Source organism: Thunnus thynnus, chromosome 23 (assembly GCF_963924715.1).
Source record: "Thunnus thynnus chromosome 23, fThuThy2.1, whole genome shotgun sequence".
In the NCBI taxonomy this organism is placed as follows: domain Eukaryota; kingdom Metazoa; phylum Chordata; class Actinopteri; order Scombriformes; family Scombridae; genus Thunnus; species Thunnus thynnus.
In genome coordinates, this window is record NC_089539.1 from 11,802,240 (window position 1) to 11,829,162 (window position 26,923).

Below are 26,923 nucleotides of genomic sequence, written 5' to 3' on the forward strand. Positions count from 1 at the left end.
GCATTTTATAAAGCATGGACAATTTCTCTTGCATGCAAACACATACAAATGCGCACATACATACACACATACTTTTTTCTATGCCCCGGTTCTCCCCGGCCTGTAGCTGAGTCGCTCCCCCTACCTGCAGAAGTTGGATCTCTGTCAAGGTGATCACTTTGACCACACAGCAACGACTCATGGCTCCCTGGAGTGACAGTGTCTCCCGCCACAGGAGCAGCAAATTCTAATAGAATAACAAGAACTGTCACAGCTACCGCTGCACCTCTCACTGTTGCAGCCACAGACAGGGGGAGAAGAAGAGGAAGAAGAAGAGAGGTCCTGCAGCCTCCTTCCTGAGCTTTGCAGAAATATCAGAAAGGAAAGGAAGGCATGACACATCAGCTTATTTGAGACCCGCACGGGCTGTTTCCTCTGTGTGTGTGTTAGTACGCGTGTGTGTTTTTGGTCAAGGAAAGGCCTGACAGAGGCAGAAATACAGATGGCAGTTAGGGGGGTTGGAGGTGTAATAAGTTGACAGTATGCGTTCCTGCTTGTGGATCACCACACTTTCCTTCCTGCAGAACTTCCAGCTCAGCTCAGCACATTCTCCCAGGTTATCTTTGTGACACCCACTTCCTTTGAAGGGCTTTTCAGCCATTAAACTACAGTCACTTTTTCAACTAGGGAAACACACAAAAAAATGTAATCTGTGCATGTGTGCAAATTTACTAAAACACTCAGATGCACACACACAAAAGTTGTTATCATGTTCCAGTCACTGTCAGTCCACAACAAAGGTCTCCCCAGGCCTTCCCAGAAAGGCTCTGAGTGAATTCCTGGACACAGCAAAACTTAAAAGGGGTCACTGCGAGTCCTCTCTGGTCTCCCTGTAATCCCAGCCTTTTATATAATAAAATCAATCAGAAGCCAATGAATACAGGGAACTGGAGTCCAAACTTAAAGATCCCCTTCAGACATGTATTGAAACATATAAAAATACTTTGAACAATAATGTGTGTCTGATATGTTTTTTCCACAAAAAAAGTATAATTTCTTATCCTCCCTCATTAAATATCCAGAATCCATAAATATGCAAATATTTCATTTCAGAAGTTTAACTGCTGGACACAAAATGTCTCACAAAATGTGTCACACCTGTGTAAGTTGAATATTGGACCAGGATTGGCTTCCAAACTAGTTGTGATCTTAAAAATCATGCTCATAGGCCCACCCCTAAATACCAGATTTTCAATGAGCACAGAAAAACATTCCACTTTCAGCAGATGAATGTGAAAACAGCCGTCTAGTGTCAAACTCTGTACATACATCATTCTACATAGTGAAGCTCAAACATTCAACTATAGGAATAAGAAGAAAGACATATTTTTGAGTGGAGGGGGACTTTAAAGTCAAACCAGGCTCAAGTAAAGCAAGTCAAGGTATTTCAGACATTGCAAACATTCTGTTGTTATTACAGAAAACACAATGCAATACTACATCACCTGGCAAGGTGCTGTGTTGGCAAATGACAAGTGCAAGTGTAGATTACTGGTAAATTACTTTGTAATGCAAACGCCATATTTCTACTGTTAACCTTGCAAAGGAGAGTACTGAAATCCTTCCACATAATATTATAAACCTCTGTGTTGTGTTTTGGTATCTGACAAAAAGCACATGGGTTTGTGATTCAAAATGGATTTCCTAGATCACATTTTATTGTCTCACCTGTACCTGAAACAACATGCCCACACCAATGCAGATCATTGCATTTTTTAAGTGCATGGCTGTTTTTGTTTCGAACATCACAGTTTTATAGTCGCTGCTGATTCAGTGATTATTGCAAACAGTAAATTAGGGTTTTATATCTTTTGATACACTTTAATAAACACATTACAACTAAATTTGAGGACAGTGAATATGATAAGGCAAATCAAATCACAATAATTCAGTTAAATTAAGCTGGTACAGATTATGTTTTTAAAGAATCAGTTTAACACTCTATTACACAAGAAGCTAATGTCTCCTCTCAGCTGTTAAATTGCAGTTTGTCCCACACGTGTCCATGGTGGATGATTTACATAGAGAATGCCAGACTTGATACTATATGTACACTAATTTTATCAATAAGACATTGTCATTGTAAGCAAACAGATTAACAGCCTTTACAGTCTCAGTCAGCTGGATGCATAAGCATTATTTATGCTTCTGTGACTAAATCGTGTTTTCTGCGATTTGAAGGTCACCATGCTCAGCTGTTCATTGTTGTTCATACTTTGTATGTATGTGTGTGTGTGTGTGTGTGTGTGTGTGTGTCTGTCCATGTGCCTGTCTCTGTTAGTACAGTGTTTTATACTCTTACAACCTCACTACCTGTATATTTGTCTACTTCTTGTGCATTTGCTGTGTGTATGGTCTATCAGATCCGTGGATGTATTATTAGAGCTGGATACCGGATTGAAAATGGCGCCTATTCAGTCCAATAAGAATTGCTTGCCTGGCGCATACGCCAAAAAAGTTTCTAGCTTCCAGGTTTGCTTCCGCTTTGTGCAGTTCACTGAATATGCACAGTAGTGTTTCTCCCACTGGCCCTGCCCACGAGTTCCTGCTCAGCCCATAGACTTTACATTGTGATGATGTCACAATTATAATTGACCTTGTTTGCAGTTCGAGATGTCTTAACAGTTTTACAAATGTCTCTTTTACACTGGTGGTCTATGGGGAAAATGTTTTTTTGGGGCCGCAGGAGGATTTTTTTTAGCTGCAATACTGTGAGTGACCACTGGGAAAAATTGGCTGCAAGGCTGAGCGGCGGCGCTGTATCCAGCTCTTATAATACATCCATGATCAGATCTAGCCAAATTCCTGGCTGGCCATTTTTGGCTCATCTTGGGCAAGTCACAAGTGCTCACCTTTGTTAGTCCCCCTGCATGGCATGTTTTAAACATCAGGGACTTCCTGTAAGAGTTGGCCTGCTTCTGAGACAACACTTCAAAGTGCAGCTCCCACATCTGAGGACTGTTTTATCCTGCTAGAAAAGGAATGCATAATGGACACGGCACCACTGCACTTTTAATGATTCTCATATGAATTAAATATTACAGTCATTTTAACTGGATTACACATGAAAGTGTGTGTGAGAGTGTGTGTGCTTGTTACCTTGATGAAATATTGAATTTATGAAAATGGTTTGCCTCAACAGTGGTGTAAAAATAATTAAAATTCATACTTTAAGTAAAGACAACTTACTGGAAAATTACTTAAAGGTACCCTATGGAATATTGATTTTAAACAAACATGATTTTACTATTTTTACATTTAATATTTCTCACCAAAAACTCATTTGATGTACACTTAGTGGATTAAAAAAACCCAAACAAGTTATACTTGTGCTGCTTAGTGAGCAAATAACTATCTCTTTTACAGTTTATGTCACTTCGTGGTCACAAATCAGATGTTAACAAGGGATGTAACAAACAGAATAGTGTGTTATTGATTAGAAAACAAGGTAATTTTGTAGCGAGTAGGTAGCCTAGGTAATTGCATCAGTTTTATTTTAGAAATGAAGTGAAGTGATCAGAAAAATACGTGAGTGATGTATACACATTCTTTAAATAACTTACTAAAGTACACTTAAAATAGTATTTCTACTTTGTTATTTACTCGTTTACCTCCAATTTTACAAATAACCAACATTACATAAACAGTTTTGGTCAATGGAAAGACTTCAGAAAGCTGAGTGAGAGGAAGGGAGGAGAAGGAAGAAGAGGAGGATGCAGTGCAGCCTGTTCTCTCCGCCGGCGCAGAGGAGATGTAATTAGTCGAAATGGAATAATACAATTTTTGCTGCTAAATCAATTAGAGCACACTATTCTCTGTGAGCAGTGAAAAGGAGCCTGTTCACAGGAACACCTGAGAGTTTGTAGACTCTGTACACATGCATAAATCCATGTATGCACACATTCCTTCACCAAAACACAAACACCAACAAAGATTTGCTCCTTATGTATCCTCTTTGATGTTCTGATGTCAGATTAGCTTTTGCTACTGCATGTGCAGTATGTCATCTAAATTAGTGAGTGTGTTTAGTATGTGTACTAACATTTAGTCCGCTTGCATGCAATGCTGTAACTCTTGTGAAGACTATTAAAGTCAAAAAGGGTCTCTTATCTGAAGAATACTTCATGAATTTCAACTTATATACTATCGTACAGCTTCTTGTGCAAATTTCGTAGATTTCTTAGAGTCGTCAACTCTAAGTTGCTAATCCCAATAAACACCTTTCTTCTGACAAAGTCTCACTATACAGTGGCTAAAGAAGCATCCAGACCGACATCAGCTGCGTGAAAAAATGCAGCCCTCTCATTCATTTCAATGGGAGCAGTGCGTTGACACAGCGGGGGTGCGAACACAGAGGGCTCAGCAAAACACATCAGGGTCATCCGGCAAAAAAGCTGAACTGGGCTCAACTTTTGCTGTGATGCAATGTGGTCATCCGGCAAAGTGCTGCATTTGCCAATCACATACATGCAAGCACGCATACCTGGTGGATTACTTTGTAACGTGAACACTGATATTGACCTTGCAGTCGTTGCACAAGATAAAATAGTTGCAGCTGTGATAACTTTCCAGAGTTGTAAAATCCTGTCTATGAGTATTACACACCTCTGTGCAGTATTTTGGCATCTAATAAGCCTTTAAATGCATTAATCTGTAGCTACAACTCGACTTTCTGGATTGTATTTCATTGTCTCATGGTACCTGCGATCATTGACCTGCAGAGAAGCTAGTTTGCTAACACAAAGCCAATAAAATTAACAATAAACGATAGCATGACATCACGCTTTAGTGTGGACATGACCTTTAAGCAATTTGAAGTGAGGGAGAAGGTAGCCATGTAAAGCTGCGTGTAATTCTGCAACTCAATGACCCCCTCCAGACATGTTTTCAGACCTAAAAAAGACTTTGTGTGGAATCATAATTTGTTTCAGTGGTTTTTCCACAAAAGGTTAAATTATGCATTTAAGGGGAGAGGGACTTTAAGTTAAACTAGTAAAATCACTTAATTTGGATTCAAAGAGACAACGGGAAACACAGGAAAATGAGACCTAATCTTTGGTCAACTCTCAAACGCAGGTTCAAACCACAGCCGCAAAAGCTGCTGAGCAACACAAAGCAGAGGATTGTGGGTAAACTGCTGTGTAGTGGTTGTGGTCCTGAAAGGGGCACCTCATCCTTGACCCTCACTGTCCAGTGAGCTAGAACAGGATAGACCGGTGCTTAGCGTTGCTTCTCGGAATGATGTCAGAAAGCTGTACTGTAGACAACTTTAATCTCTCACTTTGGCAGACAGTGAAAAGAAGGCACGGTGGGCTCCAGCTATGAAGATGAGGTCTTATTAAAATTATGCACATGATTGATTGCAAGACAGTCCCAGCTCACCAAGCTAAAGGCCTTTCAAACCTGGGCAAAGGCCTAAAGTGCTCAGTCAGAAAAAGAAATAAGCATTGTTATTACCCTGATCCTGTTTCTGTTTGTTTTCTGTTTAAGAAAGTATATATATTATATATATAAGTATATATTTGATGCAATGTGCCTTTCTAATGTCATGCTTTCATTACAGGATGCCCTTAAAAATAATGCATGTCAAATACCTACCTATCTTTGATTAGGAATCACCACAATATAGGTTTCTGGCAACTGAACAGAGTGAAGATCAAAATCAGTCTAATTTCAGTACAGCTCTGCTGACCTTTGAAGCTTAACATGGCATCAAAAAGAGGATCCTACTCTCCCTAACCAACATAAAGTGCATTTGTGGGCTAAATTCGCAAGCCACTGTTCAAAAGATTTTGGTGGACATATATTGATTACGCCTCCCCCCTCACTCCTCCTTTAACTTGATTGTGGGAAATTAAATAATGCAATAGCTGTTTAATGAGAACTAAGCAGAAAATTAGATCAACTGTGACCTTACCCGAACTAATAATATATGGTTTGTGCTGTGGACAAAGGGCTGTTTGTTTGCTGTGTTCGGCTATCTTTGTACCCCTTGAATGAGTAAGCTGCTGTGACGAAGGGAGGAGTGCCAGTGCTCTTCTTCCCAGCAATGCAAGAGAGAAAGACCAAGAATGAAAAGAGAGAGCAAGAGGTAAAGGCCAGAAGAGCTCAGGGTTATGTCACATGAAGGCGTTTCCAGTTTTTATACTGACCTGTATTCAGATCATATCATTAGTAGTCTTAACTTCTTAACAGATTTCTTTCTGTATAAGCTTTCTTGTACGGAAGCCATGAGAGGCAAGTGAGAAAAAAAAAATTTGGTGATCCATTTTCTAAGTCTAAATTGTTTTCTCTGCTGTGACTTATGACTTAAGAACAGGTGGAAAAAAGGTTTTGCTAGGATAATCTTTCAAAGTTTCTTTTTTTTTCATCTGTGAAAACAGGTGAAATTTTTTTTTGTCAGGATAATTTTTCTAGGTGTTTATTGTTGTAATACTCATTTCGACCATATGAGGCTGAAGTGCACCACTACCTCATGGTCTAAATAGGACTAAAAGCATTCAGGTTTTCTTCCAGGTGAGTTTTAATTTCTCCATGCACTCTAAACACAAGGTAAGTTATGTAGCATTAGTCATGGCTTTTGGCTAGAAACGTATTTTAATCAGTGCTAATCTGCCATCAGCATTAGCTATACTGACATTAGCTGTTAGCCCGTTAGCTAGCAAATGAAAACCATAATGGCCATGCCTAACCAACAGCCACAACCTAGGTTAAATCGACTGCATAGCTAACGTTAGTTTATTGTAATGTTAGTCATGGTAACAGGGACACTTCACCCTTTATGAGTATTTGTATGTGCATCTCTATCTGTTGAGGCAGCAAAATTATTTATAGAATTATTTACATAATTATATATTATTTGAAAAAAAGTGGAAATAGGTGTAAAAATTCAGTTTTTATTTTTATTAAGCTTTTAATTTTATGATATTAAAGTGTTAAAATAAGTGTTTATAAATAAACTATCTTACGAAGGAGGTTTCCACACCGGGTCTTGAACTCAAATCTCCCAGATCATAGACGACTGAGCAATAGTGAGTGCATCACCAATGTGCAGACAGACCTCTACGTAACGTGTAGAGAAGAACTTTAAAGGCTATTCTTGCATTTCACTTTTCATTTATTTCCTAATTTTTACAACATAACTTCATGGAAAGGAGAAGGGGAACAACAGGTCATGGAGAGTCCCTTTTAAGCACTTCGCTTGTGTCAGTAGTTTGACCTGTGCGCTGATATTTGACATGGGTTTTTTTCTCTTCCCGATAACAAATCATTTTTAAATATTTGTATGAAACAAATGTGTGTAAAAAAAAAACAACACTATTTGTGCTTTGCCGAATAACATGTTTGTATTCGGGCACACCCCTTATGAGTAGGTTGTTTTAGAAATAAAGATTTTTAAAAAGCCCTTGTGAGTGGGACATTTGGACACTTACCAAGGGAATAGGATAATTTTGTACATTTAATAAATTGGATACATTTTGATTTTGGCAATTTAAATTAATATGGTTATTCATATTTATGATATAGTTTATGTTTATTTAATATTGCAATTATTGTGCAATGCTTATTCTTAATCAGTCCTTCAGTTGACATTTGAACCATTTGTACTTAGACAATTGGTTCTCAAACCTTTTCATGTCAAGGACCCCCAAATTGATATGTAACAAGCCATAGACCCCCATTTGATAAGATTTTTGTCCGAGGGCCCCCTATCTGAGGTGATAGTTGTTAGATATGATTTAGTAGAGAATTCCATAACTGTAGGTGGGGAGATAACTGTTGAGAGAGTGAAAACTCATTCTTATACATTGTGCTAACTTCCAGTGAACAGAATATTAGAAAAATTGAACTCCTCCCCGTTTTTATGGGGACCCCCTTGAACCCCTCAGGGACCTCTGAGGGTCCATGGACCACACTTTGAGAACCAATGACTCAGACCAAAATAAATCACCCCTGAGGCCAGTCAGATATTTTTTGTTTGTTTAATATTCCAGAGGGAAGTCCAACATTTGACGTGTGGGTCCAACAATTCCATCCCAGAGGTGTAAGCCATGTCGTTGAAGGAGGAGGCCATGTAAGGTTAGTAAGCTTTGTTTATTTATTTAATGAGTAAAATACTTGAGTAACGGCAACTATGACTCTGAATGGTGCTGTCTTGTTTCACAGAGGGCAGAATGAGACCTCCACACTGTTGGGGAGAAATTCAAACCTGATCAGCTGTGCGTAAGTAAGGTGTTATAAAGTATGACCCAAGCTATTCAAGCATATTGGAGCAGTGAGCCAAACTTGATTTTGTTGGCAGATGAAAGTGCTCAGAGAGAAAATAAGAATGTGTTGTTAGTCTTACCTCATGAATACTTTTATGCCGAACATAGTAATGATTGTACATCATGCAGTGCATTAAAAAGACCCCATCTCTTTTAGCTCACTCTCTCAATACATTATAATTATGCTTCTCACTTTAAGTAGTAGTGGATTTTCTCGTTCTCTTTCATTTTTTACTTTTAGACCCTTCCCTTTGTTTGCCATGATATACGATATAAGATTATTGCTAATTGGAGTAGAGTTATTTCATTTAAATGAATCATTGTTTCTCTTGATAAAATCTAGGTAATAAAATATAGGTACAACCCTGACACAATACTGAAAAGCTGGAAATTTGTCATGTCCTCACCTGATCAGGTTCAGGTGCTTGGCCAACAATGGAACCTTAAAGTGTACTTGGACCCTTGAGTTGTGCACACTATGTTTTTCCTATAGATTTTATCAACAGAAAGAATGATTAATTTAAATGAAATTACTCTACTCCAATTAGCAATAACCTTATATCGTATATCATGGCAAACAAAGGCAAGGGTGTAAAATTAAAAAATGAAAGGGAAGGGGAAAATCCACTACTTAAAGTGAGAAGCATATTTATAATGTAATGAGAGAGTGAGCTAAAATTGGGTTGTTTTAATGCTCTGCGTGTTTTTCAATCATTACTATGTTTCAAATAGAAGTATTCATGAAGTAAGACTAACAACGCATTCTTATTTTCTCTCTGAGCACTTTCATCTGCCAACAAAATCAAGTTTGGCTCACTGCTCCAATATGCTTGAATAGCTTGGGTCATACTTTATAACACCTTACTTACGCACAGCTGATCAGGTTTGAATTTCTCCCCAACAGTGTGTAGGTCTCATTCTGCCCTCTGTGAAACACGACAGCACCATTCAGAGTCATAGTTGCCGTTACTCAAGTATTTTATTCATTAAATGAATAAACAAAGCTTATTAACCTTACATGGCCTCCTCCTTCACTGACGTGGCTTATATCTCTAGGATGGAATTGTTGGATATACAAGTCAAATGTTGGACTTCCAACTGGAATATTAAACAAACAAAAATGAGCTGACTGGCCTCAAGGGTGATTTAGATTGGTCTAAGTCATTGGTTTTCAAATTGGGGCCCGGGGGCCCCCAGGGGTCCTTGAGAGGGTTCAAGGGGGAGAAGTTCAATTTTACTAATATTCTATTCACTAGAAGTTAGCACAATGTATAAGAAGGACTCTTCTGATCAGATGTTTTGCTCTCTCCACAGTTATCTCCCCACCTACTGTATAGACAGTTATAATTTAGTAGAGAATTCCATATCTAACAACTATCACCTCAGATATCTTATCAAATGGGGATCTATGGCTTGTTACATATCAGTTTGGGGGTCTTTGACATGAAAAGGTTTGAGAACCAATTGTAGTACAAATGGTTCAAATGTCAACTGAAGGACTGTTTAAGAATAAGCATCACACAATAATTGCAATATTCAATAAACAGCATCTAATTTTATATCATAAATGTGAATAGCCATATTAATTTAAGTTGCCAGAATCAAAATGTATCCAAAGTGCTTATTCTGTTTTGTATAGCTATCATTAAATATAAAAAATTATCCTGTTCCCACTCACAAGGGTTTTTTAAAAATCTTTATTGGTAAAACATCTCACTCATAAGGGCTGAAGTGTCCCTGTTGCCATGACTAATGGTACAGGAAACTAACATTAGCTATGCAGGCGACTTAACCTAGGTTGTAGCTGTTGGTTAGCCATGAACAATATGGTTTTCACTCGCTAGCTAGTGGGCTAACAGCTAATGTCAGTATAGCTAATGCTTACGGCAGATTAGCACTGATTAAAATACGTTTCTAGCCAAAAGCCATGACTAATGCTACATAACTTACCTTGTGTTTAGAGCGGATGGAAAAATTAAAACTCACCTGGAAGAAAACCTGAATGCTTTTAGTCCTATTTAGAACATGGGGTAGTGGTGCACCTTAGCGCCTTGTGGCCGAAACAAGTATTACAACAACAAACACTTACAAAAATGATCATGACAAAAAAAAAAATTCACCTGTTTTCACAGATGAGAAAAAAAACAGTAACTTAGAAAACAGATCCTGGCAAAACTTTTTTTTCCACCTGGCAAAACTGTTTTCCCACCTGTTTCATGGATGAAAAAAAGAATTAAAGAACTTTTTAGATCAGACTTAGAAAATTTATCACCAGAATTTTTTTTCTCACTTTCAGGGCTTCCATACTCTTGGGTAATATTGTGATAACATTTTTTACAAAACTGTTGTAATGAACAGATCCCTAAATACAAAGTGCAGTACATTCGTAAAATATTTCATTTTTTACTGAGACAAAATATATCTCCGTCCTGGCCAAATCAGTGTACTATAGAACATGCAAATCTTACTTTAATGTAATCAGTATTAATTTTTTAAGATTTCTCTATTCATTTTCTGGTTACTTTATTGGATCATGCTACTCTGCAAGCCGCCCTCTACCATCACTCCAATTGCCAGTCTCGCATAAATTGAGTAACTAGCAGTGCCTGAGTTCAATTTATTGTCTTCATCATTCAGTCACTGCCAGTTCCAAGTGTGTTACAGAGTCTGTCACTGCGAACTCCTCCGTTGTAGACTACCATGTGCTCCAAACAGTGCACATGCCAGCCACCTAATTTTCGAAAATATTTCCAAATAAGTTTCACCAAACAGTTGCACCAAACAACTCGAAGCTTGAATGGCTTGAACCTGGGACTGAACTTGGATATTTGATTATACCTGCCAACCAAGATAAAGCAAGCATGTATCACAAGAAAATTGCCCATCTCTTTTGTTTGTTCATGTTATAGTGACAGTGTGTGTATGTCAATTAGCAGTCCTCTTTAACCATGTGTTATACTTTCGTAACCTTAACCCCAGCTTATTTGCTATAACCACAATCAAAAGACTTCCATGTGAAACTTACTGTATTTTTACATTAAATGCCATCTCCAGAAAAATGTAAATGAGGAATTTGGCCGCTCTCCTTTCTTGTAGCAACTTGGAACATTTAAATTTTTCTTATACTGTGATTTGTCCATTATTTTCATTGTAGTGTACCATAGATATGTGTTTTTGTTATGTATTGTTTTTCTTGTTTGTTTGTTTGTTGTTGTCCATATTTGTTGGAAATTGGTAACTTTTGGTATTTAATGTCTGGAAGAGGCCCTTTGGAATTCTCAGTGAGGCAAATCAGAAGACACCTCTTATCAAAGGTAGCCAGTTGGTGCACTGAAGCAGTATTACACACTGAAGAAGGTGAAGCCAAAACATCTGTGCATTATTTGCTCCTTTGTACTGAATTTAGACACTGAGAAGTGAATAAAAGGAATAATCTGATTGATTGGGTGTAAGAACCTTTTTTGTACTTTTTGGACTATACATTCTTTCCCTAACCTTAACCACATTGTAGTTGCAATGTGAAAATATTACGGAAAAAAAAACTTGTTAATTTATTTATGTTTGTTTGATCAAATGTTTGCCTAATTTTATTCTGTTTTACTTATTTTTTCTTTTTATTGTGTTTCAAATGTTGTTCTAATGCATTTCTTTGCACTGTGAAGCACTTTGAATTTCCTTTGTGTTTGAAAGATGTAAAGTTGCTTTCCCTGCCTGGCAATAGGGTTAGAGACGCAAGACACAAATCCCAGTCTCTAGTGTCAAAGTCCTGTGCTGTATATGCTCATCCTCATCCCCTTTTAAAATGTAGTTACAGCAACATGACAGTTCTGCTTCTCTTACTTTTATTCTGTGCACGATCTCATCTCATTTTAGTTCACTAAATTACAATTAATAAGATTTTTTTTATCTTGGAGGTACCAGTGCATAAGTTTTTGAATTATCCCAAGTAAAGCTCTATGAATACTGCTCAGTCTGCCCTGCTCCAGCGTCAATGTTCAAGCATGCGTTGCATTTATTCTGCTTATGTGTTGATAATGCATGCGTGAACTAAAACGAATGTCGCTTTACTGTTTTTTTTTTCCTGCGGTCTGTGAAGTTTTCACGATGATAGATCTCATCAGTCAACCAAAAATGACCATGAAACTTTGCTGTGATTCTGTAATTAATAATCCTGCCTGATCACTTTCATCTCACTATATTTGAAACTGTGCACACAGAAGTGCGCACACACTCGCAGCTCAAACGCATTAGGGATTAGAGGGCCTCGGTTGTGCATGTTTTAGCCCATAAAATACAAACTGTGTGAACTTCACATTACAGCTGACCATTTTCTGAAGCATACCATAAGTTTTTAGATTGATTTCCTACCTTGTAAACAGCCATTGGTCTCAGTTCATTTCAGCATGTTATATAAATCAGCTTATGCAAACTTGGTGCAGACAAATCATCACATAGAACATCTACCTACAGTACCTGTCTATACAATATCAATCTATTTACAAATAGATGTGTTTCCTTCATTTTCCTTCATCTGCATAACCTTTATTGATGCAAGAAATTGTTTATCCTTGTTTTTTTTATATTTTTCTTTGTCATTATTTTATTGTTTGCATTTGTGCCTTTATTCCATGGTTGACGGTATAGATGCATGTATATAGATAGTTGCATATCCATAGTTTACAGGATGACAGCAGTATTATTAGCAAAAAGTACTCGTTATGTAGCAGAATCACTCCTGTCAGTGTTATAGCAGCATTTATTGTTGCAGGAAAGAGCTAATTTTAGCTACTTTATTGTCAGGTAGTTCAACTTATGGCAATATTTTTTTAAACTCATCATATGTCTTTTTGTTTAAAATCTTAATCCTCAAAGCAAGTAGACAAAAAAATAAATGGAAAAGAATGTTTTCTTTCTTAATAGGAACCCATAGCTGCCTGAAAAGAAGGAAATCAATCAAGTATTTGGGAAATGGGTATCAGTAATGTGTAAGTAAACTTGATTTAGCAGGATAAAACATGAAAATCCTTTGATCCCTAATGCATTTATGCTGTTGCAATCTGTATGCGTGGAGTTAGCATAGCTTAAGGTAACATCCCTGTTTGTTTGTGTGTGTGTGTGTGTGTGTGTGTGTTTTAGCACTCTGAACTTTCCAGAGGTCATGAGTACACTCTGAGTTTAGGAGAGACTTAAAGCAAGGCAGACCAAAGCTAATGATCTTGATTCATGTACTCTTCCACATTTTTTCTCTCTTTCTGTCCTCTGCGCTCTCTCTCTCTCTCTCTCTCTCTCTCTCTCTCTCTCTCTCTCTCTCTCTCTCTCTCTCTCTCTCTCGCTCTCTGCACATCTTATCTATCTCTCTGTATATCTCTCCATTTCTTTATCGGTCTCTAGTTGCCTATCTCTCCATCTGGTTATGGTAATGATCTGATGTGCAGGCAGAGAAGGCACCTGTGCGAGGCTAACGTGAGACGACACCAATCTTTTCATCACAATGGGGAGCACCAGAGACCAAAGACTCACTTAAAAGGCGTATTTCAGGGTATTAATTGCTTGACATGGCTCACCCAGGTATGGGAAACCTTTTGTATGGCAATTAAAGGACTAGTAAGAGAGAAATAAACTTTGCTGTAGTCGCAGCCATGAGGATGGCTGAAATATTTCAGTGTGTGTAACAAGCGGCAAGGCATTTCTAACAAAATCACGTGTCGTGAGCAGACAAAGTTACGGTAATTGAGTTAACCACCCCTCCTTACCCCTCACTCTTTCATGGTGTGCCTGCTTCTGTACGTGAGTAGGAGTAATTTCACATGACCTGGGGTTTTCGTTCATTCCGACGCTGCACTTTTTTGCCTTTGACAGCTATCAGCAAATGAAGTTTATGAGAAGAGACAAAAGAACGAGAGCCACAGACAGATAAAGAGAGACACATGGAACTAAACAGGCACTTTAAAGTGAACTTAGGGTAAATGTTAGTCATGAAACACTACGCACACACAAGAGTTTGTGCTGGTGTTGTATCATACCACACACACATGAATACTTAAATCCACACTCAAACATTTTTATGCAGAGAATGCAGTCTGGAGGTGTGGAATTGTGAACTCTACCAAAGCCAGGAAAAAGACAAAATACCTACAGTAGTCTCTAATGTGTGTTGTTATCAGAAAATACTTCTCAATTTTCTATTTTGTGCTTCAGTAATAGTGAATAAAAGATGACATTTTTCAGTATTTACATTAAGATTAAAGTGACATTATTCAAAAAGTTATAATTTATAGAGTTTACTTTTTTATGAGATGTTTTAAATAGTTGAAACATTATTATTATTATTATGTTTTTATTATTGCACTAGAACACTTATTACTTAATTTGCAAGAGACCTTTTGCCATACTGACAGTTGGCGAGTGCCAAAATAATACAGTAATCTTTTCTGTGCTTCTTACGTCATCAGTCTCAGTGCTTCCACTTGTTTTAATCATATTGTATTCCAGTCAAATTCGTAGTACAGTGCTTTGATTCTGTTTAGTTTGGTATTATCATTCCAACAGAGACTTTCAGGGTTAAATTATTTTAATTCCACTCTCAATTTGATTGTGTCTAATTCCATTTAAATTCACATTATTCAGCCCTAAATTTGATCTGGGTGTCTCTTTTATTTTATTTTCACACGTAACAGAGTGGTCATGGTGCCTCTACATCTATTTGCAACAAGGGTGCTCTTTATCTGCAGTGCACAAACAGGCACATGACACACACGCATATTGTTTTGAAATTTGATTTGAAGTAATGGAAATACAGTTGGACATCTGCAATATCTGAATATAATTTATGTTGCATTTTATGCTGCCATCTTTGACTTGTTGTGATTATCTACATTTTTAATACATTTTCTTTGAATGCTGGTGTGTTATTGTTCGACTTAAGCAACTCTAAGGGGTTAAAGTAGTAGAGATTCAGTAGATTCAGCATAACCCAGCTGCACCTGCAGACATTTACAGTCATTATACTTCTGAAAGCATCGCAGGAGTAGGTGTGTCAGTTTTACTTACCTGTCCGTACCAGTTATATTCCAGCATCGTGACAACACTTGTAGCATTCAAGAAGACACGCGATAAAAGCTGTATGTAAGCTCTTGCACAACTACAAAAAAAAAATCTTAAAAATTGCAGCCTGTTGCTCTCTTCTCAGCACAACTATACAACTCTTAGTTTTCCCCGTGTGGAATTGATGTCATCAGGAGATTGGGGGGCCAGGCAAAAGCTAAGCCATTCCACACACACATTTTTGTCCACATGCACTGGCAAGCATACATACACTCCCTCACACACACCCCTGACTCTCCTGTTGAATTTTGGCACTCCCAGGGCTTACGACCTGTTGATAATGAACCTGAACCCATTATTTTGAGTCAATGAATTGAAAGAAATAGGGCAAAGAATGAAAGCCACAGGGCCAATTAACGGCATTCTTTGATGTATTACCCTTGCTCGCCACTCAACCAGACCGCTCTGCGCCTTTTGTCTTTATCCCCTCTGTTATTCATTAATTATTCTGAGCGGGGTCAGAGTTCGTGTGGCTAATTGTGCAGACCATCTCTCTTTGAGGATGGCAAAAGATTCGCCCAACACTGACACTCCCCCTGACTGTGCCCAGCCACCTTGAATTATGCCAATTATTCCAATTCTTTGATTTTTTTTTCTTCTTCTCTCTGTTCTATCATTGAACTAAGCTGTATCTCTTTTTTCCTCCACCCTCCCAACTTTTCATAGGTCAGTCTCCATCACTGGAATCTCACTCTCTCTCTCTCTCACACACACACACACACAAATACATACACATAGTATTTTGGTTAGGATCCTGGGTATTGGGTGGATTCAGGACAGTAAAGGCCTTTTCAGGTTAAACCCTTTCTCACTGTCACATCTTTCCAGACCTCTGACCAGAAACATTATAGTAGCTTCATTCCAATGTTATAAGCACACAGTATTACTTGCATCAGTGTAATATCTAACAGCTGATGTTCTTCAGTTAGCTTCTCATCCAGTATAGTTTCAAACTGTGTTAAAGGAATATAGTTTGACATTTTGGAAGTATGTTTATTCATGGACTTGACAAGAGTGAAACAAGATGTTCGTACAGTAAGTATGAACATATTAGCAGTGGCCAGTTAGCTTAGAAATAGTCCCACAAGGGTTGCTACCCATCCTGTATAATACGAGATTGTCCCATATTGAAAAATAAAATGCACTGTCCCTTACTGAATCAATACAGGACACAATTTGTCCCGTATTTTGGGGAACACCCTACTCTACTACATACACTCCATTTTCACATGCTTGGAATGACATGAGAAGATAATAAAACGAAAAGAGTTTCACAAGCATAGCGGAGAAGTATTAAATCAGAATGACAGGCAAGTTGTCTGTCAATGTCACTCAACATTATCGTTGCCCTGGTTACGGATATTCAGACATGTGGTTTTTAAAAATTTCAGCGAATAATGTTACCTCCAGCTCAAGCCGGCCTGGAAAAAGAAAGAGGCTGTCCAAATACAGAATTGAGGGGCAGATGGATCACGAGTGGGTCAGTCCTGTCAGTGGAAACTGTACAGTACTTTACCACAGAGTATTTTCTGTCGCCCATGTTGGACTGTCAGACCTGAAGCAACGTTCAGCAAGGGGACTACCACATCCGAGCAGCACCAAAGCAGAGGACACAGAATGGAATCACTCAGTTCAGAGGTGGATACCATAAGTTGTTCCTGGCTAATGTGCACATTGTTGTTATTAGGTCGTACTGTGTTTAGGGTCATCATGTGATACTTTGCTACGCCATGCCATTCATGCAGATACACAAGTTGACAGTTCTCTGAGGATGTAAGAAGACCCAACCCCTCCACATGCGTGGGCCTGTATATATGTGTGAGAGAGAAATTTAACAAATAACCCACTTTTTGGGTGCATTTCTTCCATACCAAACTAAAACAGAGGCCGTAGATGACCAGTTCTATGGTTACCTCACAAAAACAAAGCTGCAACGTCTCTCTCCAGTTGATGCAGACAAGACAAGGGAGGAGTTTACTGTGTTCATCAACAACTGTACCCACGTCCGTCAAGAAATGGTTCGACTTTTCTGAAAACAATTGGCTTCACTGTCTTCTGCCAGTCTCTCTCGATGGCTAACTCCTAGAGAGCAAATGACCTGGAGAAGATTTTTGAGAAGCTTCACCTAATGGCCAGCATGAACATGGATGACCTCTATGATGAGTGCACCACACTGAACGTTGTTGTGGATAAGCTCCGGGAGGGGGATCAGTGGAACAACGAAGATGTGGCGGCCAAGTGAATGGCAGTATTTCAGGCAGCTGATCTGCCAAATATCCTCTCCATCATTTCCTACATTCTGAGCATACCAGCCTCAACAGGGTTTGTGGAGAGAATCTTCTCCTGGATAAACAGCAAGTGGAGTGAAGTCAGGAACCAGTGCCCTGTGGAGTTCATGAAGAGTGAACTACTACTCTCTGTGAACTTTGACCTGTCCTGTGCCAAGTTCCACACAGTGGTTTTGAAGGACAAAGCATTGCTTCAGGCAGCAAGGAGGAACAAAAAGTACACAGGGAAGAAAAAGTAGAAAGGTTGGGGGTTGGTTTGGGTACAGAGAGAATTCACATTCACAAAGTTCACATAACCTAGATAAATTAGTAATTATTTTGTTTCTCCACAATTCCCTCACTCTGAAATAGGTTGATCTTTATTTCAATGCCTACATCCAAGAGAGTTGTTCTGATCAGTTTGAAGGTAAAAAAAAAAGGAATTTATTTTCACAAATAAATATATTAAGTCATCCACCATAGTGGTCTCTGGGGTCAATCAGGTCATTTGCTATTTCTGAGCTTATCAAAAGGTCCTTGCTTCTTCCAAATATACCTAATAGTTTATTTTGACAGACCAAACATTTTGTCATGTCTGTGATCTGATCGTTTAATCCTTAATATAACTGATGCAACTGTGCTTTACTCTTTTGACTTTTTATTTCCTATACATTCATGTGGAGAGCAGCATAGGACTTTGAAATTGATGCATTAAAGGAACAAATTGGTGCATAAAAATTCAGCAGAATGCAGGAAATGAGGTGTCTGAGACTTTAATGGGAGAGGACCCCTAGATGACCCTCATGGGAGAGGACCCCTTTGATTTGTGTTCCCCCAGGCATGGATGCCCCATAAAACCACAAATCATCATTTTTGGTTTTTGTATGGATTAAGATTAAATTTGTTTATTGGTGATTTTTTTCAGTTTTTTTACCTTTGGGCAGAGCCAGGCTCACTGTTTGGCCCTTTTCACCCCCTTTATGCTAAGCTAACGTAATCAGCTGCTGGCTGTAGCATCATATTTACCTTACAGACATGAGAGTGGTATCAATCTTCTCACTTAACATTTGTTAAGAAAGTCTAAAAGAATGTTTCCCAAAATGTTGAACTATGGCTTTGACAACAATATATATATATATATATATATATATATATATATATATATATATACATATATATTTGATAATGATGGATTATTACACCCTCTTCTATTTTGCTATCACGACACTAATTGGTAATACTTTACACAATAGTTTTTTTTTTTTTTTCAGAAATACACTCCTCCTTAAACATTTGTCTACAAACCAAGCTGCTAAAGTTCCCATAACTGCTGAAAAGAGTTTGTGCCACAGGATTCTTCACAGTCTGAGCCAGTTTTAACGGGCCATTGGAAACGCATTACTTAGTTTAGGATAAAGATGAACTATTGTGAGTCACATCACTGTTCCTTTTTACAAAATACCTTATCTCTAACATGGGAGTAGGTGCAGGTTAATACACCATGTGTCCGTTTAATTTAGGCATGTACTATTATACTTTATATTCCTCTTTTGTCAGTTTTGCTGTCCTCTTTGCGTTCTGTGAAAAAAGAACCAGTTGTACAGAGGAAAAATACTTTGACATTTACACGGGATTCCATGAAAATACAGGAAACAAAGGCAATGCAATTCTGCAAGTGATATCAGAAGAAAAAAGAGAGCTGTAATCTGATTAGGAAATGTCTATGAAGACAACCCGTCTTTAACATGATTAGGAGAATAGACAGCATATAATGGTTTAATTATCTGTCAGGCAATTTATGATTCCCTTCATCTGAATCATGAATGTAGACAGTTGTATCACAAATTTATTGTTTTTAAATGGTCTCTTGAAGCCAGCTACAAAGCATACTACATTGTAAATGCTTCCAGTGGCATCAGCCCTATTCTGCCTTGATTTGAGATACATAAAAATTGAAATTGAAATACAGCACCAGTGGACACACCTTCCTATTCACTTGAGTGAGAAAGCATGTCCAAACTTTTGACTGGTACTGTATATATGATACAAAATTTGGTCATTTTATAGTCAGGAACTTTCACTTTTTAACATTTTAATACAGAGCAGAGTAACTGAAAGTGGACATTTTTGCATTGCAAAATCAGAAGATTTTCGCTCTGTGAGGCTTGCAATTTGTTTTTTTTAACCTTAGTTACTGTGAACCTGAAAAGATTTCCAAGATTTCTCTTAGTGTTTACCAGGAAATAAGACTCTAAGATTTTAGTAATAAATCTACACCCAATTAAGATTGATAATGGTTGATGATTGAATTATGATAACCCTAAGTCTAGACTTATATTATCTAACATGTATGTAGATGTGAACTGTATTGAGTTAATTTGTAGCATAACGCAGCTTGTTTTGATGCAGTGCACTCTATACTCCCTATGAAATATATGCTCTTTGTATATACCTTACAGCATCATGTGAAGTTAGAGTTAGATGTCAACCATCTTTTCAGGCCCCTTGTTTCCTATTTGTCCCTCAAGAAAGAAGGTCATGTAAGATCACTGAAAGCCTATGCTATCCTTTTGTCTCTCAAGTCCTTTTGGATGTGTTTTCTTCAAAGGGAGTCCCATGTAGCACCTCTGGCCATGGGCAGCCCTAAAAGGTTAGGTCCTCAGGCCACGTCTGTGTCACTGACGCCACTAGCTAAACACTGTGTCCCATTCTGACCTCCTTAATTTGTTGTGTGAGTGTGAAGCTTTGCCTATTACAACTGCTCATCTTGTCTTTCAGCAGGGAACAAAGTGGCAGGGATGTAAACAAAGGGTCCTGATGAGATCATGTAGTAGCCACAAGCCAAAAACAAGAAGGATTCATTGAGGTTTTTTAAGCCTATAGCCTGGTATTTCCTACAGTCTTTTGGCTTGGGGATGTATCATTGTGGATCATATCTTGTGGTTGCTTTCTTACCAGGAAGTTTTTGATGGAAGTGAGTATCCTAGTATGGCTATCAGGAAAGTAACTGAGAAAGGAAGTGCTAGTTTTGGCACATTTTTCTATGCTTTGTGTATCAACTCCTAAAACAAGTTACAAGAATAAGTGAAGCCTATTCCTAAACCACATTCCATGTTTTACAATGAAGATTTAATTGGAAAAAAAAATCACATTACCCTTGTGATTTGCTTAATGGGGTGTAATATAATATGTCCCTCTATTTTGACCCTCTAAAATACATTACATGTGCTGACATTCAGATGAATGTTTTCCAGATAAAGATCGATTTCACTAATGCTTTTAAACGACATCATTTTTTCCATTTCCTCTGCCATTTTGCCAGAACATTGTTCTATTACTGTTCACTGCAATGTGACAGCATAGTTACGTGAGACTCAAACACACGCAGATAAATGCAATCCATAACAGAGACAAGTCTGCATTTTGCAATTTGCCCCAAATCTTCTTTTTAGATCAAGTATCTAAGGATACACCATGTATTTCATCATACATCACACAGTTTATTACACATGGTCGTAAACACACACACTCAAACACACTAGGGGATCACTGAATACCAATTATGTTGTTCTTGTTGCCCCCTCTGGGCTTATCTAGCCTCCGGGGAGACCTCCAGCCCACTCACTCCCTCTTCCTTAAACACAGATCCCCAAACCCAGTAGGAAGCCTCTACTAGTCCCTGCTTACTCGCTGCCTGATGCTCACTGTCCACTTCCCCAGCCACACACTAACACTACTACTTCTCCACACATTGTACCTTTTTTGCCCCCTTTTGAATCCTATTAGTGCGTGAACTTAGTTTAACTGAAAAAGACTGTCGACTTCACTCAATTAGGCCTAATAGGATTAGGTTGCTGGTATGGGCCTGGAGGTTTAAATAGGAATGGAATTTTGGCAGACACCTGCTCCATCCACTGCATTAATCTTATAAAGGCTATGGAGTATGCAGGGGCCCTGGTGATACCCATGGTTGAGTGGTTGGATGAATGGCTGTATTAGGTGCCTGCATGGGTTCCAGCTCTGATGGCATCAGTACCAGGGAAGTGTGGCCCAGTAGTGAAAGAGGGCATCAAGTGAACCAAAAGGTTGCAGGTACAGTGGGAAACCACAACAGCCAACATGTTGTTGTTGACAAAGGTGCTGAATCCTACAAAAAAATTAAAGTATATTTAAAGATTGATGTGGGGAAGCTGATTTGCAAAGGATTTAAGACTAGGTGATAATACAATATGACTGTTTATTTTAACTTTAAGTGGAATCGTATCATGAAAATATGATCATATTGTGCTATTTTTCTTACTAATTACAATTAAAAGCTACAAAAATAAGTTTTTTTGTTTAATGTGACAGTGTACAATTGTACATTACAGCCATAATTACTTGTTAAAAAACACTAATTTAGGCTTGATTTCCATTTATCTGGTGTGACTAGTCAGGCAAACAAGGATAACAATCTTGGAACACTCTAGATTTGGAATAAGGGTTTTTCTGTTCCTGTTCTGCCAAAATGACGTCAATGCCACATAAACTTCCATTTTCTATCTGTGCTTTAAAAGCAGTGCCATCCATACTGTCACAATCAAAATTTTGCAAACCAAGTACAAGAAACCTACTTGAAACTGTGAGAAAAGAGAAATGAAAGGACCATGATCAAAAACACTGCCACACGACACAAACCCATTCTGATGACATTTGTTATTTTGAAAAGAAAAGTGTGAATGTAAAGAAATGGGGATAGATAAGAGTAGAGCTGCATTCAGACCAAATCTTGCAATGCCCCATTCATTTGAATGGGGGCAGTGTGTTATGCTGCGGGAGTGGGAACCGCCTAGGGATCAGCAAAAAACCGCAGCGGCTGTCCAGCAAGAAGTTGAACTAGACTCAAATTTTGCCGAAACGCAGCCTGACATCACACTGCGTTAGCCAATCACATAGATGCAAGCATGTATTCCTGATGGATTACTTTGTAACGTGAACGCCATATTTGAATGTTTACCTTGTGATCATCGCAACAAAAGATAAGAGTTGCCACTGTGATAACTTTCCAGAGTTGTCAAATCCTGTCTGTGAGTTTTACAAAACGCTGCATTGTGTTTTGGCTTCTGATAAGTCCTTAAATGTATTATCCTGTAACTCTAACTTAACTTCCTGGATTATATTTCATTGTCTCACGGGTACCTCAAACAACACGCTCCCACCATTGCAGCCCCCTGTGCTGTAGTGCCAGATTGCCGGATTTGGTCTCAACACAGCCTAGGTGTTGAGAGTAGAGGACTTGATGAGGCCCATGCTGTTAAGATAATTTCTAACAGTCATTGTCCCTTAATACACTGAGAACAATGGCCTTTTACCATATCACTGATCGCTTTACTGCTTGATCTTATCCACACAAAACCCATCACTAAAACACTTAACCCATCCACCTACTGTAGGTTAGATATAAAGAAACATTTTAAAATGCAATATTAGGTTTTTAATCTTAGTACAATTATGATAAAAATGCCAGTTTATGTAGGATTTGAGAATTATGTTTCAAATTACTCTGCTGATCTGAGTCACGTCAAGTAACTCTAATATGACACATTTCAAGCATTATTATAAGCTTAATAAAAATGGATCATTAGCAATCAAAACTCAAAGAATACATAATCAACAATATAGCATAGGCAAAGCAAAAAATAGTAAGAAATTTCTGAGCATGAAAGGAGGCCAAGAACAACAAAAACAAAACATCCTCAAGCAATTACAAACTCTAGAAACACAAATGGTAAAGGTGCAATCAGCTTTCCTATCTAAACTTGGAAAACTCAATTAGGCTATGGAGCCCATAATAGACCAAATAGTTGGAACTGTTACATTTCCCTGAACTGATGAGGTGAATCCAGGTAACAATCATTAGCCCCAAATGACTGTATCTATACCAATCAGCAAGGAAAAGATTTAGATAAAGAAGCAGACTTGCAGTAGGCTATTTTCAGAGAGACAAATGCACTGCCTGAAAAAAGCAGTCCTCTCATTCTGTTTAATGGGACCACTGCACTGGCTCAGTGTGGGCACCAACACAAAGGGCAAAAAACGCAGGATCTTACGTGGAAGCGCACATCTCTGGTAGATAATTTTCTAACATGGACACCGTATTTCTAGTGGCAATTGTGAAAAGAAAGATAAAATGATTGCTGCAAGATCCTGTCTAATTGTATAATGGTTGTGCTGTGTTTCGGAGTCTTAAAAGTCTTAAAACCATAGATCAACCAATTCAAACTTTTCTGGCTTTTCAATGTGAAACTGAAATCTATGTTAATGAGGAAGTAATCCTTAATATTTTGTATGACACACATCTTTCCTTAATACTAGAGCAGACCAGCCATAATCAGATTGTAAGTATAGATATTATATGAGTGATTGGATGGTGGATGTAAAATGGGTATTATGTCAAACCAAACATTCGCCTTGTTTTCCAAGGTCATAAGATCAGAAAACAGATTAAAGGCTTGAACATGCTTCTCCCCACGGGTGTCATTTGAATACATTTGCATGGGTATAATATTAATGTGCAGAAATTGAGAATAAGCGCTCAACTCTTCTTCTACTTGTATGAAATGCATGGGTACTAGAACTTCAAAATCGATACACAAAACAGCCTGGAAAGTCTGCACACCATGACTTATGCAGAAAAGATAAGGCACAGACATTTCAGGCCAAGCCAAGCGGCAACCTCCAGGGCTATAAAATGAAGCCAATGCGGAAGTGCCAAAAACTGCAGTTCCTCGAATGGCCACTTGAGGCTGGCTCCAAAAGTGAGTCATTCCCCATAGACCCCCATGTTAAAATGCCCAATTTTACAACAGAAATAAATATGTTTACAGCCTGGTACAAAACACAGCTTTGGTCTCTATAGCTAATTTCCCTTTTCATGACAACTGTACAGGGGGGTGAATTTTTTTTAGAACTCACTCGTTTAAATTTTATTAAACCATAAAGTTATGCATATTGAAGGACATGGCTGCTTTGAGTGACAGGTCCTCCAGCTGCTAAGTGGCTTGTTTCAGCCATTCGGCCCGCCTTTTTGCCCATTTTTGATTGGCTGGGAGTTACACAGCGTCACACACTGCCAAGATGGCGACGGCTGGAGCGGCTCACTTTGAGCTTCAAAACCGCTCTTCAGAAACCAACGGGTGACATCACAGTAACTACGTCTATATTTTCATACAGTCTATGGGCCAAGCCCTTTCTCAGTGGCACAATTGTTGCATTTCCTTGGTCCTATGGATGGTTATGCCAGATTAATCTTGTTAACTAATCAGTCTAATGTCTATGTATTGTTGGCACCTGCGTGTGGTTGTCTAACAAGCAAGCTGAGGAAGGACTCAACCCAAAACGTCATGTGCATTAAATAATCTTTTCCGCATAAGTCATGCTGTGCAGACCCTCCAGTTTGTTTTATAATAATGTGTCCCTTTAAAACCCACCACATGGCCGCACAATACCTTGCTAAGATTTGACCATTGTTTGTGTAGATCATTGGACATGTTAATGGGTATCTCTGCAGAGCTATAATTCCAGTTTAAGCAGCAAGAACAGCAAGGACAACAAGCTTGTAATTTCATTTTTACCTGTTTGCTACTATTAGCAGCACCAATGGCGCATTAGTCAATGCCATTTCAATCAGTCCTCTTCGTTACTAATCACCATTCTTCCCAGGGGTGTCATACCAAGTCTCATACCAACACCTCACAATGTCTTTCCCGGAGGTCTCTCCATGTCTCTGGATGCTATGAATAGCTATCTTGGTGGCCTTGAAACCCCCCTCCGCCCCACCTTGAGGGATTATGATATGTTTTATCCAGAAGTGGCCTGTGTTTTTGTTCTGTGTGTCAATTATTGGGACAGTCTAATGGCTTGATCTCTGCTGTTGTAAGAAAACGATCAGCGTAGGAAAAAGTCAAGGGTGAGCTGGGTGGTGATGTGTGTGTGTTGTTAGGATGGAGTTATGTCCAGTGTGAGACACTAAAGAATTGAACATGAAGCATTTAGAGGGCTACTCTGTCTAATCCTATTAGTGTCTAAGATAACCCTTTCATATCCAAAGTGGTTAGGGGAAAGACCTCCATGGAAAAATTTCTCCAAAAGAGAGCAATTTCATCAGCCAGTCATGTAAAAAAGATGAAATTTTATCAAAGGCAACATTGAGAGGCGTCTAAAGTGTCTGAATGTTTCTTGGTTGAGGGAATGAATGATTTGTTCATTGCCACTAATCTGAAATAAGATCTGTAAGTATGCAAGTATTAGGTTAGACTCATTACTTACACTGGACATGAAATTACATTCAGGGGTTACAGTGGAGATAGTTTAATTTATGATTTCTAAAATGAAGATAGTGATGCCGTCTTTAGTTATGAAAGTATTTCAGTTAAGTCATTAAGTTTCTTTCTTCACTGTTCCTCAGCAGCATCTACAGAAAGGTTATTCATGTTAATCTAGCAGCTGGACTAGTAATAGCATCTGTTCACACTGATTTCCCTTGTTTTTCATGAAAAATGGGTGTTTGATCTTGTTTTTCAAGGCCTTATATTTCAGAAAGCCTGTATTATTTTACAGATAGTTGAGTTTGAAATATACTTAAGTAAAATACAGTTAGATCATTAGTGAGTATCAAAAGTGAAATTTTTTAAAAGAAACAACGTTTCTTTTACACTATTGCGCTGCAAAAACTGGTTGATTAATCGATTAGTTGATCAACAGAAAATTATTTGCTAACTACTTTAATAATCAATTAATATAATATGAATTAATATTTTCTGGTTTCTTTAGTCTTCACTGTAAGTAAAACAAATGTTTTTTGGATTATGGACTGTTGGTCGGGACAAAACAAGACATTTGAGGACATCTCTTTGGACTTTGGGAAACAGTAATAGAATAGACATTTTTCACCATTTTCTAACATTTTATAGACTAATCGATTAATCAAGAAAATAATCGACAAATTAGTCAATAATGAAAATAATTGTTAGTTGCAGCCCTACTTTACACGTGTTACAGTTTAATGCCAAAACCTTAAAAAAGCTGTCTTCATTAGCTTCCTAACTACAGTGCATTATCTATATATAGCTCTGCGTTTTTGGAGATAAGCTGAAGAAAAACAGTGAGACTGTTGTCCTTTTAGGGATAATTATCTCAGGTCACATAGAAAACACAATTTAAGTCCAAGGCTTCATTTGATTAGTTAATTTCATTTAAAGTATGTTC

At 38.1% G+C, this 26,923-nt stretch overlaps 2 protein-coding genes across 7 annotated transcripts in view; one reads left to right on the top strand and one right to left on the bottom strand.

The window, feature by feature from the left end:
• mdfic (MyoD family inhibitor domain containing) overlaps window positions 1–26,923 on the top strand; it is a 216,173-nt gene that overhangs the window by 183,108 nt on the left and 6,142 nt on the right. The gene's annotated exons all lie outside the window — the stretch shown is intronic.
• tfec (transcription factor EC) overlaps window positions 1–26,923 on the bottom strand; it is a 59,333-nt gene that overhangs the window by 12,514 nt on the left and 19,896 nt on the right. The window contains exon 1 of one of the 6 annotated variants that reach the window (XM_067582211.1): window positions 125–375. The exons of the other annotated variants lie outside the window; for them this stretch is intronic. Coding sequence (XP_067438312.1) covers window positions 125–181 — 57 coding nt within the window. The 5' untranslated portion in view covers window positions 182–375. Of the gene's footprint in view, window positions 1–124; window positions 376–26,923 lie in introns of those variants that run through there. 6 annotated transcript variants of the gene reach the window in all.